This window comes from Micromys minutus (genome assembly GCF_963924665.1).
Source record: "Micromys minutus genome assembly, chromosome: 11".
Taxonomy (NCBI): Eukaryota; Metazoa; Chordata; class Mammalia; order Rodentia; family Muridae; genus Micromys; species Micromys minutus.
In genome coordinates this window covers 33,338,148-33,351,457 of record NC_137980.1, presented here as the reverse complement: position 1 = coordinate 33,351,457, position 13,310 = coordinate 33,338,148, and the positions used below count along the sequence as shown (strand labels likewise).

At 43.4% G+C, this 13,310-nt stretch overlaps 1 protein-coding gene across 1 annotated transcript in view; it reads left to right on the top strand.

The window, feature by feature from the left end:
- The window catches only part of ANXA3 (annexin A3), a 46,323-nt gene extending 35,414 nt beyond the window's left edge, over positions 1-10,909 (top strand). Inside the window, exons 12-13 of the mRNA XM_080925700.1 lie at positions 1,450-1,572; positions 8,708-10,909. Of these exons, the coding sequence (XP_080781826.1) occupies positions 1,450-1,572; positions 8,708-8,767 (183 nt within the window). The 3' untranslated portion in view covers positions 8,768-10,909. The remainder of the gene's footprint in view (positions 1-1,449; positions 1,573-8,707) is intronic.
- Positions 10,910-13,310: the final 2,401 nt, after the last annotated feature.

Sequence of the window (13,310 nt, the reverse complement as noted above, 5' to 3'; positions counted from 1 at the left end):
GGGACAGAATCTATTCACTACTGTGTACACGGCACAGAATAATGCCTGTACACAAAGCATGTTCAATCAACATTTGTAGGAAACATCTCTAAACAGACCCGGCACTCAACAAACAGTTACCTTAAAAGTTTTCAATCTCTTTCCCCATTGTCCCAATGGTACACCATAATTTTAACCATCTACCCACAAATATCCCACAGATGCTGCATCTGTAGACGTGACTCCTGCTGAGGCTGTGGTCCTCTATTGCTGCAGACATTTCACAGAGACTCTTCCCTTGCTCCCTTGTCCTAGTTCTGTTTTCCCCCTGAAATCTGTGCTTCATATTATAAATGGACAGTCTTTGAAAACAAGCACAAATAAGGCATCATCTCATTCTTAGTTTAAAACGTTGTGACAGCTCTGCTATGGGATACAGTTGGAGATTCACTTCATGGCTAGAGAAGTCTAGATTTCCCAGATGCATCATTTGCCATTGTTCATTATTTATAAATCCTAAACTTTCATATACCTCACATACACACACACACACACACAGAGAGAGAGAGAGAGAGAGAGAGAGAGAGAGAGAGAGAGAAAGAGAGAGAGAGAGAGAGAGAGAGAGATTCACTTTTCATACAAGCCCATTCTCTTCCCTGGTGCCTTGATGCCTCTGCCTCAGTTTCCCCAGTACCTCACCATCCCACCATACCCCCAGCTGATGATTTAGGCTTCACTGTAAATGCTTTCTTAGGCAGACCTTCCCAATCTTTAGTCTCCCCCAGGCTCTGCTAAAACTCACCTCTATAGCACCCAGTGTCTCCCATCCATCAGACTCATGTTAAGTAACTTTTCATTTAACGATTTTATTCTTTCATTTAGAACTTTGTACATGTTTTGATCATATTTACCCTTCTACATCCAGCTCTTCTCAGATCTATTTCCCTTCCCACCCAACTATGTCTGTCTGTCTGTCTGTCTATCTGTCCCCCTCCCTCCCTCTCCCTCTCCCTCTCTTCTGATCAAAGTCAATTTGAGCTGCCCAAATAGTTGTGCACCTGTGGCCTTTCACTGGTGTGTGGGTAGCTTATCAGGGGATGGACTTTTAGAGGAAACTGGCTTTTCCTGTCTCAGCAGCTAACAAGTGCCAGTAGCTCCAGAGGCCCTCCAAGCTAGGGTTTGATGTCAGACTCATTTTCAATGGCCTGTTTTCTAGTCTGTATCTGCTTTGGAACTAGGAGCTCAAATAACTAGAGGGTTATTACCTCTTCATAGCATGGTGAAGGCTTGTTACAGAGGCACAACACGTATTTCTTTAACAAATGAATGGTAGAGTCTGGTGCTAAATGGATAAAGAGGAGTTACTGTGCTCAGATACTTTGTTCGCTATCACCCATCTCTTACAACTGAACTTCTACCACATTTCATTGAGTGAAAACTGGTGAGGTTTTCATGGTCCTTCCTTTCCAGGGTGCTGGAACAGATGAATTCACCCTGAACAGAATAATGGTCTCCAGATCAGAGATTGACCTTTTGGACATCCGACACGAGTTCAAGAAGAACTATGGCTACTCTCTATACTCGGCCATCCAAGTAAGTCCTCTGGAAATAGCGAGGCATGCTTCCCCCTTACCTGCTCACAATCTTCCGTCATGGTCTTTAAAACATAGATAGGCTGACTTATGTTTCTCTCTCCTTTATATATGCTTTCTGGGTTTAAAATGGTTCTTACAGAACATCCCTTAAAGGTGGGGGCTGGGGACTGAAGAGATGGCTCAGAGGTCCCTAAGGACCTGGATTTCATCTCCAGCATCCACATGACAGCTCACAACCATCTGTAACTACTGTTACAGAGGATTTCACACCCTTTTCTGGCCTCTGTGGGTACTTTATGGACATAGTGCACAAACATATATAAGCAAAACATGCAAGCAAGTGAAATTCAAAAACATTGTTAAAAATGGCAACTGTTTCTCAGCTCTAAAATACTAAGAATGTAAGAGTAAATCATCTTTTAGAAGGTTTATTGGCCATAAAAAATGTCTTTTGAAAAAAGCTCATGTATAAGTTGGTTGTCTATTGTTTATGATGCAGTGCTTTTAAATGATAATTTCAGCACTTGTGGCAGTAAGAAATAAGGAAGGAAAGGAGTAAGGAAAGAAAAATACATATTTCACATTTTCCTTTAGTAAACTGGGCCTATCTAGTGGGTAGTAAACATTTACCTAGCATATGCAAGGCTATAAGATTAATCCCTACCACAGCAATGATAAATTATTATTATTAAGAAGTAAAGGAGGAGGAAGAGGAAGAAATCCTCCATTGTATAACAAAGTTAATGGGTTCTGAATCTTCACTTCTTTTCATTACAGTATGAGGAAGGCTTCACATTTTTCGTAGCTGTATATTATTTCATTTTTAGTCAAATAACATCAACAGATGCTTATAGTTCCTAGCTATTCAAAATAGTGTGAAAACCAGATTCTTTGTTTTCTGCTAAACTTTGGCTGAGAAAGATACATGGGTAAGTCAAAATCATAACTGATCCAGAAGAGCAACAGGCTCGACCTAGGGCTTAGCATGGATTTTGTCAACAGCTTACACTCAATTCTATTTGAATTGATCCTGACACATTACAATAGTTTCAGTCATTATAGGAAGATTCAATAATGTTAACCACATTGTACCTGCTGAGACAGAAAAGCAGACTCACATGTTTTTATAACAGTTGTCAGAAACAGGCAAGCCAGGAAATTAGATTAAGCTGTGGTTCTCTGCCCCCCCCAACACCCATGATCCGACTAATGTAGACTTACTGTAGTAGGAGATATTTAAACTATTTGCAGTTTGAGATAAAGAAACCATACTCACCACTGAAGAGCATGGTGACATCGATCCCATCCTTTCTCCCTACTGCACGTATTGTCAGGAAATCTCACTCATGGCCCGCCATGCTTGTTTCTGAAACTTGGGAGTTAGAACGTGAAAGCATTGCATAATCCTGCTCTTGGACTCTGCCATCCTCTGCTTTCTCTATCATTTAGACATTTAACTGCTGTTCAGTCCTCTCGTGGGTAACTGGTGAGGAGGAGGAAAGGGAGAGTATAGTCAAAAAAGAATCCATCTTTCCTCACAAGACGATCCAAGTGACCCATGCCTATAACATCCATTGTTCAGGAGTGGCTGGGGCAGGAGGATCTTCAGTTTGAGGCCAGCCTGTATTCCATAGTTGAGGCCCTGTCTTAAAAAATACATCGATGGACATTTAGAGAAGTGCATTTTGTTAGACTTCCCTAGTCAGTAATAAAAAGTTCGCTATAAGGGCAATAGAATAAGTGCTCCAAGAATCCGAGCAATCTCATTGTCTAGAACAAAGACTCCAGATGAAGGCTTAAAGAAGGCATTGGCATAGATGGCGATTGGAACAGAATAATCTAGCCAAGTCCTAAATGTGCAGTAAGGAAGATGGGAATATAGAACTGAGAAAAAAAGACATTAGGAGGTTGGAAAGGCACATTTCTTAGAGCAATGGGTCCTGAGTCTGCCTGTCAGGTCAACAACAGTAACTAGGCATCTCCTCTGGAATTCTGCTGGTCAACAGGCTCCTGAGATGCATCTCAGAAACAGAATCATGGTAAGAGGCTGAAGAAAAAGAAACCTTAAGTCAATTGCTTAAATAGAAAATTCAGGGAATACTCAAGCATAACATACTGAAATTAGTTCACCCAGAGTTTCAAAGTTGGCGAATTTATGCTTTATTCATCTAAGCACAAATATTTATTAAGAGAATGCTGTGTCAGACTCAGGGCTGAAGTTATGAGGAGAAATAATTCTTTTTCTCCTATGAAATTACAAATATATGTAAAAATCACAGTACATGTGAGGGAGAGAGACATGGTACTAAAAGATCATATAACAGGAGAACTTGATTGACAAGAAAGGCTCCTATGGGGAAGGATAATTCTGATCTGGAAAGTTCAGTGGGTATTAGCAAGGGGACGGTTATTCTGTATGTATAGAGACAGCCGAGCATTCTAAAGAAAGAACTTGGGATAGATGAACTTGGTAAGATCTTGGGGCAGAATAAACAATAAAAACAGGACGGAGAGGCCAGGCCATGTAGGACTTCTATGGCCATTTAAATAGTCCTATCTTTAGCACAAGGGATTGTGAAGTCGATGAGGATGGTAGACAAGAGGGTGTCTCAGTCATTAAAACAATGTTGGTGACTGTGAAGAATACTTACACAGGGACTAGGAGAGGTGGAGTGACGAGTGTTGGGGGTTGACACAGAGGAGTAGATTTGACTGGGGTGGGAGACCACAACACAGCCAAACTGGAAGCTCAGGAGCAAGGGACTTAGGCTTTGGTAAGAGAAGCAGGGAAAAAGTGTTCCAGGATGACCCAGGATTGTGTCTTGGGAAAGAGCAAAAAGTGCCATTTTTCTACAAGATGGTCAGAGAAGAGGGTGTTGTCCTTGGGGAAGTGTGAGGAGTTCCTGGGCTTGCAGGACTTGAGTTTGGGATAGTGCTAGGCGCAGTACCCGAAGAGGTTGGTGCAGCTGTGGCTAGTATGCATCCACTGTGAGAGTCAGTATACCAGGTAACTTCTATTGCTGCTGTAAATACTCCGGTGAAACCAACTTCAGGAATCAGGCCTGGTGGCACATTCCTCTAATACCAGCAATCAGAAGCAGAGACAAGCAGATCTCTCTGAGTATGAGGCAAACCTCATCTACGTAGTACATTCTAGGCCACCGAAAGCTACAAATAAGACTCTTGCTTTCCAAAATAAGTAAATAAACAAAGAAACTCACTAGCACTTAATGGATAAAGAGTTTACTTTTAGCTTACAGTTCAAGAGAAAAAGAATCCACTATGGTATAGAAGGACTTGACAACAGGCAGTTGGAGGATGAGAGGAGGAGGGATGGAGAAAGAAGAAACTGGAGAGAGGGAAGATGGAGAAAGAGGAGGTGGAAGATGGGACAGAACCACATGGCCTGGAGAAGCCGCAAGTAGCAAGGGATCTCATAGCTGGGGACTAGAGTAGTGTCTGTGAATCTGCCTATCTGGGTGTGCAGCTCATAAATATTATAACTGAGTTGTGTGTTCTTTGCATGGATTATTAGGGTTGGAGATTTGCCGATACAAATCTAGCTGGTATTAAATATTAAGGCTGTCTGGTGTTTTCCACTTGCAACGATTTAGGTGGGCAAGAGAGGGCGAAACGTGGAGCGGTCACTGGTGTTTGGTGTAGCCACCCGCTGGGTCTATGGAACTCGAGTGGTAGGCGTTCTCAGGAAGGACGAGTCTGGGTGGCTTAGCAAGCAGCTGTGGGAACCAGGGTGAGACAGCCGTTTTCGGCACCGGGCAAGGAGGAATGGGCAGAATGGAAGTGAAGCCAGCAGTGGCAGAGTGATCCCAGAGATACGTTTGAGAGGCTGTGGCACTGGGCAAGGAGACTAGGCAAGAGGAAGTGTGCTTCCTAAAATTACACACAACACCACCCTACCAACATACTTCCTCCAGAAAGCCTCTACCTCCTAAAGTACTATAACGTCTCTAAACAGTGCCACCAGCTGGGCACCGGGCATTCAAGCTATGGGGACATTCCCTAGCCCAACTGCAGTGGTCATTTGCGAATCTCTGGATAAGGGTGAAAATTCCAGAGACAGAAACTTTGGAATGAGGAAGAGAAGCTTAGAGTCGAGCTTTATCCATCACTACCATATAATGGTTGTGTAGCAGAGGTGAAGGTGAAGCCTGAGGGGAGGGAGCACTTTCAGGCCCTAGGAGTGGGACAGAAGTCATGGGAAAAGCATGTTCCAGGAGGGTGAATGAAGATGTTGTTGTATCCTGTAGGCAGAATGCAAGCTAAGGGCTAGGAAATGTTTGTGCTCTAATGGGATAGGATGGCCGTTGAGCATAGTATACAAACAGACTCGGGCACTTAGATGGATACAGTTGTAGTAGTCACATCACTGGCAGGAGATGAGAGCCTAGACTAGATCTGTAATAACTTGAAAAGCATGGTTCTGAAGGTGCAGTTGGCTGTACTGATACAATGTGAGGGTAAAATATGGGGAGAAGGAAAGGAAGAACCATGGAGTACTGTTACAGGTCAGCACAAGTATTTCGTTCCTTTCTCTGTTTCTCTGTCTCTCTGTCTCTCTGTCTCTCTGTTTCACTCTCTGACTCTCTGTCTCTGTCTGTCAGTCTGTCTCTCTGTCTCTCTCTGTCTCTCTCTGTCTTTCTGTCTCTCTCTGTTTCACTCTCTGACTCTGTCTCTCTCTGTCTTTCTGTCTCTCTCTGTCTCACTCTCTGACTCTCTGTCTCTGTCTGTCTGTCTCTCTGTCTCTCTCTGTCTCACTCTCTGACTCTGTCTCTCTCTGTCTTTCTGTCTCTCTTTGTCTCACTCTCTGACTCTCTGTCTCTGTCTGTCTGTCTCTGTCTCTCTCTGTCTCACTCTCTATCTCTGTCTGTCTCTCTGACTCTCTGTCTCTGTCTGTCTGTCTGTCTCTGTCTCTCTCTGTCTCACTCTCTATCTCTGTCTGTCTCTCTGTCTCTCTGTCTCTGTCTGTCTGTCTCTCTCTCTCTCTCTCTGGCCGGGGGTCAGGGGGAAGGAGATTGAGACAGGCTCTCTCATGTTGCCCAGACTGACTTTAAACTCTATATGTAGCCACAAGTAACTTTCAACTCTTGATCCTCTCGCCTCTGCCTGAAACTTGCTGGGATCAGAGGCATATGCCACCATACCTGACCCTTGGCCCTGGATGCCTTGAAACTCACTATGTAGTAGCCTCGGATTTACAGAGATCCACTTGCTGATACCTCCAGAATGCTGGGATTAAAGGTATGACTTACTATGACCAGCTCCTTGCCTGTCTCTTAAGAACAATAAATAAGATGTAATTAGAAAGGTGAAAAGGATACACAAAGTAATTTTTAATCTATGGAAACATTTTTGTGAAACAACATTTCTAAAATGCAATATCGACCATCTAAAGAAATGAAGCAAGAGCCAGGACAAATAAATGACTTTAGTCCCTGTAGCAAACCATGGTCCTATTGTAAGCTTCTTGTGTATCTTCTCATTCATCTGCATTCACGTGTGTGTGTGTGTGTGTGTGTGTGTGTGTGTGTGTGTGTGTGTGTGTATGTGTACAACTCATGGAAGCAGTTCTCTCCTACCATGTGGTTTCTGGGAATCAAATTCAAATTGCCAGAATTGGTGGGCACCTTTACCCGATGAGCCATCTCACTGAGGTGTTTTTTTCTTGACCACTCAAACCACAAACCATGGTCTACAGCTCTGTTCAGAGTGACTGGAAGCTCCTCTTTAAGGACAAGGTGAATGTAGCTGACTGCCAGTAGTTTTGAAGAAGCCTACATGTGGCAAAGTGAGACTTAGGAAAACTAAGGGAGGAAAGAGTTAATTCCATCATCTGGAGGCTGTGTATCAATCTTTTTGTGGCTCTTACTGTGACACTGTCCATTCTTCCCACCCAACGCCTCTTCTGCCTTACTCACTTGGCCATAATATCTACACCTTTCCAAACATAAACTTAAGCGATAAGAAGTAATAGCTCAAATGAAATAGTTAAAAATGTGAAGATTTAAGGCACTCCAGGTAGAATGCTGATTTTGCCTCTATTGTCTTTTGCAAAAGAGAATGGCATAGCTGTACACTAACCCCTCAGCTGACATGATTATTGTTTCTCAGCTAGCACCTTTCTCTGCTGGCTTGAGGCAGGGGGAATTACACTCTAAGGGCTGGAAATGACTCAAAGACAGCTAAAAGACCAAAGCCCACCCCAGTGTGGGTAACAGTTCACCAAAGCTGAGAACCTGGAGTACACTGTACAGCCTGCAGGCAGCTCAACAGGTTGGAGAGTGGCCTTTCCAATGGACTCTGGTCCAAACCTCTTTCAGGCAGCTTGGCTAGTTTTTCCTTTTCCCAGGTCTGGTCTGGTCTCACTCTTTGCAGCTTGGCTTGTCTGAGAGGGTCTGTTGCTTTTTAGTGCTTACTCTGGCAAGGAAGGGCCTAATGAATTTGGTCAGTTTCAGGGACTTCCTGAAGCTATTTTTAGTTGTTTATCTTCTTGCTTAGGGGGCTTCCTGTAAGATGGAATGTTTGAATCTCCCAGGAAGCTGTGACAAAGCCAGAGTGAGGTGTTAGGCTCTCTGATTTGAGTGCACCTTTCTTAGTCTCTCTAATACATGAGAAATTAGGAGAGTTCATACTCTGCTGCATAGATCTTTTATAGGGGTCACAATAGTTAATACAAAATTAACTTTTCCTCTAAGCATTATATATTGGAAATTCAACCCAGGGTTTTACATGCTAAGCACACCATAGGCCACTGAGTGACACCTCCAGTTGCCCCATGGTAAATGTCTAAATGGCAAATCGAAGTGTCAGCTAACATTATTTTTTTATTAAGCTATAGACTTTAGAGTTCCTGTTAGCAGCTAATATGTAATATCATGTCATAAAAGAAATCTCCAGGAGGATTTGAACACTTTGAACTGCAGAGAACATGCTAGGCTGGAGCACAGCTGTGCTCAAGAATGAAGAAAGCTGGCACAGCAGGTGCTGAGCAGAACGACACAGCCCACATGTCCCCTGCTGAAGTGACTCCCCTAGCACTGTGGGTCTGATTCACCTCAAATGCCCTTCTTATTTCTGCTCTGTTTAATCTTCCCTGTTGGGCCTGTTCTTTGCAGTCAGATACTTCTGGAGACTACAGAACGGTGCTCTTGAAGATCTGTGGAGGAGATGATTGAAGAAGATGGCTTCCAACAGCTGTCCGCCCTGACGGTGGACCTCCTCAACAGCTCTGCTTACAGCTTTTATACAAAACGCCCAAGTGCAAGCAAATGCAAGACAGCAACCAGTCTGCCTGCTAGGCACTGGCAACATTCAGTGCAACAACAAAAACAAACTTGATTTTATTTTAGAGTGTCTCATTCATGATGTAGAGCTTTATAAGGGAAATTCAATCTAGAATTAAGGACCTACTAATGATTTTCTATTTGGCTTAGGAAGCTAGATTCTGTGTAGTTCAAAACCACTGAACATAAATCAGGAAACTAAAAATGGCTGCCTTTGCTAAATGTAATTTTTGTATTTGTTTTCAGCATCTACTAAGACTGTATGTTGCCTGATGCCAACAAATATTTCAAAATACATTTGTTGTAATGTTGTTGGTGCTTCTGTTACTTGAATTGTGTGGTCTAAAAAGCTAATAATGAAATGGCATGGTGGCGCACACCTATAATCCCAGCAATTAGGAGGTAGACACAGGAGGATCAATAGTTTATGGTCATCCTTGTGAAGGTGCACAAAGTATAAATATATCTATTAACAGGGTAGTGTGGTTGAGGCTCAGACTCAGGGAAGGAGTTGATTGTCCTGTAGATTTTTCTCAGGGACATTAAGTAATGCTATCTATATTGATCTTCAGCAGGGGTTAGATTCTGGGAGGAAAAACAGAAGGAATGCTGACAGGTACTTCCACTATTTCTTAGGAACCTGTGGAACAGATTTCTGTCTGCCAGAAAGAGCCACTTCCCTATTTCTCCTTCCCCTGATGGATGAGGCATCAGGCTGCCTGTTAACATGTGCCTATGGTGCGTGCTAGCTTCTAGACTTCCCCAGCTCATCCTAGGCTACTACAGCTCAGAGGGTTCTCTTCCACAGCTACAACTACTGTTTTTCTGTATAGCGCATAAGGTTTTCCTGCTCTTACTCTTTCTGCTCCCAAGAGCAGTAGCCCAGGCTCTTAATAGTCTGCCTTTCTCCTCTCTGCCCCAGAGACATAACCATGGCTATTTTGGAAGTTCCCAAAGGCTTTGACTATTCTCTCTCTCTCATATCTACAAAAATATTTTTAATTATATATATATAATATATATATATATAATTTCTTTCCACCCATGGATCAGTCAGTTTGTGCCTTTGCTTAGATGCCCCCCATCCCTACCCCCACCCAGGTTTCATTCAGCACCAGATGTAAGTCAGCACACACAAAAAAAGAAATCACTGAAATGGTCACTCTATGAATGGGAGGTTTTTATTTTCACTAAAAGAGAGAGAACAGTCAGAGGCACCTGTAAAAAGTCCAGAGCAGAGAGAAAAAGAATCAAAGTGACCATGACCAGAGCTAGAGAAGCGGGCATGGAAAAACCGTGTGGGTTATAAAAAGCACAATTAGCCAAGGGGAAGGAGCCTGTGAACTGTAGCAGCCTGGATGTTCAGAGGAGAGGAGGAAATGAGAAGGTCAGGGATGCTAGTGTGGGCTTTGAAATGCATGACAGGTACCTATGAATAGGGACCAAAGGAGCCTCAAGGCAAGCATGGGCTTTTGATATGTAGCCACAAGTGTATGCCAAGGGAAGTGGCCCTTTCTGACAGGTTCCTGAGGAATGCTTGGCCTGACACCCACAAGATTGGTTTACAGTGAAATGAAATATCTGAAAGTGTATTCACGGGGATGGAAAAATGGTTCCTCAGTTACGAGTGCTTCTTGCTCTTCCAGTGTACCCGAGTTACGTTCCTAGCACCCATATTAGGTGACTCATCACTCTGGGTTCCCAAGCCAGCTAAGGGATGGTAGAGCACTGTCTCTACCCCAGACAGCCCCAGAGAGTGTGGCAGAAATAGGACTGCTCCCTACTCAAATCAGGCTTGGGCCTACTCAACTCCATAGAGACAAAGGCCACATCATGATAGAGCCAGTTACACGTCTCCCCACTAGAGAACTGGCTTCTCAGAAATCACGGAAAGGGCAGTCTGCTAGTCTTGCAGAGTAGATTGGAAAGTTCTGCCCCACTGCAACACTCCCTCCTTTGTCCCTCCCACCCCCAGCTATATAATCTAGCCCCTCTATTTCAATAAACAAGCTGTCCTCTGAAATAGTCTCTGTGTTTTATGCCCACCAAACTCACTGCTGCCTGAGATCCTGTTACGAGTTCCTCCAAATCCTGAGATTGCTGGTGCACAGAGGCTGATAAGGAGCAAGAGACCCATAATTGGTGCTGGAACAGGGACACTCTAGGATTCATGGAAGAGGGCAAGTAGCCTCCCCACCTCCCAAGGGCTTGGGCCATCTTGCCTTACCATCCCAACCTGAGGCTAGGCTGCTGGTTCTTCCTTCCTCCTATACTTTTGATTTGAGCCACCATGAAGTAGCAACTTTGAAGTGACAACTAACATCTTTTGGCTGGGACAACTTTGGTCGGACCCTGACAACTCTTCAGGCATCGGCAAAAATCACCTCTCTAAATCTCTCTGAAAGTACCTGGTAACACAACAACCAGTTAAAAGGCTCTATAGAATGGTCAACAGTTTTCTTAAGTTTGTGGGCAGGCTAACACCCCAATTTCAGTAGAATCCCCTTGAGCTCTTGCTCTTTGGAGAATGTCCTCATTTGACTAAGCCCTTCCATTCTTTTCTGGCATGGGAAATTCCACCTCTCAGCAGAAGGAATCCCTTCTGAAACTTCTTCATGAGAGCACAACCTTACTCAGCCTCTAGGGAATTTTGATCAAGTTTGCCTTTGTGCCCTTCAGGCCTAGGATCACGTAACCTCCCCTCCCCCAACCAACTTCTGCATTCCAGGATGGGGATTTCTTGTTTCTTTTCCTCCAGCAAAAACCTGAAGGACCCTTTCCTGACTTTGTTCTTAGAACAAAAAATGAGCCTAGAACATAAAATTCCTGATCCTGTGACTGGAGAAACCATAATTTTGGAAGGCCTTAGAATACTGGTCATGGTGTTAGGGATTGTAAAATGAACATTATGGTAAATGGATAGTTGCCACTCAAGACATTAGGATGGCTTCCCAGTAAGCTTCTTTCCCCACCGGGCCTTTGAGGTGACATTTAAAACAAAAGAAAAAAATGTTTTAAATTTGAAAAGGAGGGACTCTGGAAGGGTGAATGTCCCCACCACCCATGTAAGGGCTTGGAAGCCATCCCCCGCAAAGCCATGTGTCCTGATGCTATAAAGGATTCCATTGGAAAAATAATTGTTATCCTACATGTGATGAAGATGGTCGGCTCCGTAGGGCTTTAAGCTCCAAAAAGGAAATCCTCAACCCCAACAATAAAAGGGGAAAACCTATAAAATCTTGTGGGTCACTAATATTTTCGAAGGCTCACACCCCAAACACAATATAAAAAATAAAATATTTAGATGCTTAATTGACACTGGAGCAGACAGAATGATTTTAAAACAATCTGAGATCCCACAGCATTGGGAACTAATCCCAGAGTCAGAGCTAATGGGCAGTGGCTTCTCCCAGGCATATACCACATCTTTTTGCCTTCAAATGGGACGATCCAGATAGCACTGTTAGCCTTATCAGACCTCTTATCTTGGACATGGCCGCCAACCTGTTGGGGGAAATATCTTAGAAGGCCCCATATGTGATCCTTATCAGCAAGTAACAGGGAAAGTGAATGCATCCAGATAGAGGACTATGACAAATACCCTCTCAGGTATCACCACCAATTCTAAGAGCCACTGTTAGATATTGACACTTCCTGCCTCAACTGGGTCTCAGGTGAGCTTGTCTGGGTTGAACAATGACTTTACCCAGGGAGAAATTAGAAGCTCTTATTCAGTTTATTAAAGATCAACTACAATATCCACCCTTTCCTCAGCCCATGCAATACTAGCATCTTTGTAATTAAAAAAGAATTCTATGAAGTGGCAGCTATTATAAGACCTTTGGGCCATCAACAAGACCATGTAAACTTATCGATTCCCCACTGAGGGGTCTCTCCCTTGTCTCTGCAATCCTGGCCAATACTCTACTATTGGCCATTGACATTAGAAATTGTTTTTTTTCTCTATCCTCCTACACCCAAAGATTGTCAACATTTTATATTTTCAGTCCCCCAAATTAACAGCTCTGGGCTAGCTTCCTGATATGTCTGGTATAAACGTAATGTTATTGTGCACTGTGTAAAGTTCATCCTTGTGTTCTTCAAATGCTGATTTCTCTGCCCCTGTTTCTTTGTCAATCTGGACATGGCACTGTAATGCTTATGTCAAGAATCTCCTGCTTCAAGTTTGTGTAAACGGTGTTTACCATTTATTCTCTGCCTTGTCAATAAAAGCTGATCACCCAGTGGCTGGGCAGAAGAATCCAGGGGAAGGAGAGAGAGAGAAAAGTAAGACAGATTGATCTCACAGAGGAAGAAGAGGATACTTCAGCTGGAGCATGAACGTCCTTACATGAAAGCATTACAGGGTTTTTGGCTGGAAGGTAGCCAACTTAGCTTAGAGTAATGAGGTGGGCCAAAGACTGCCCAGGAATTT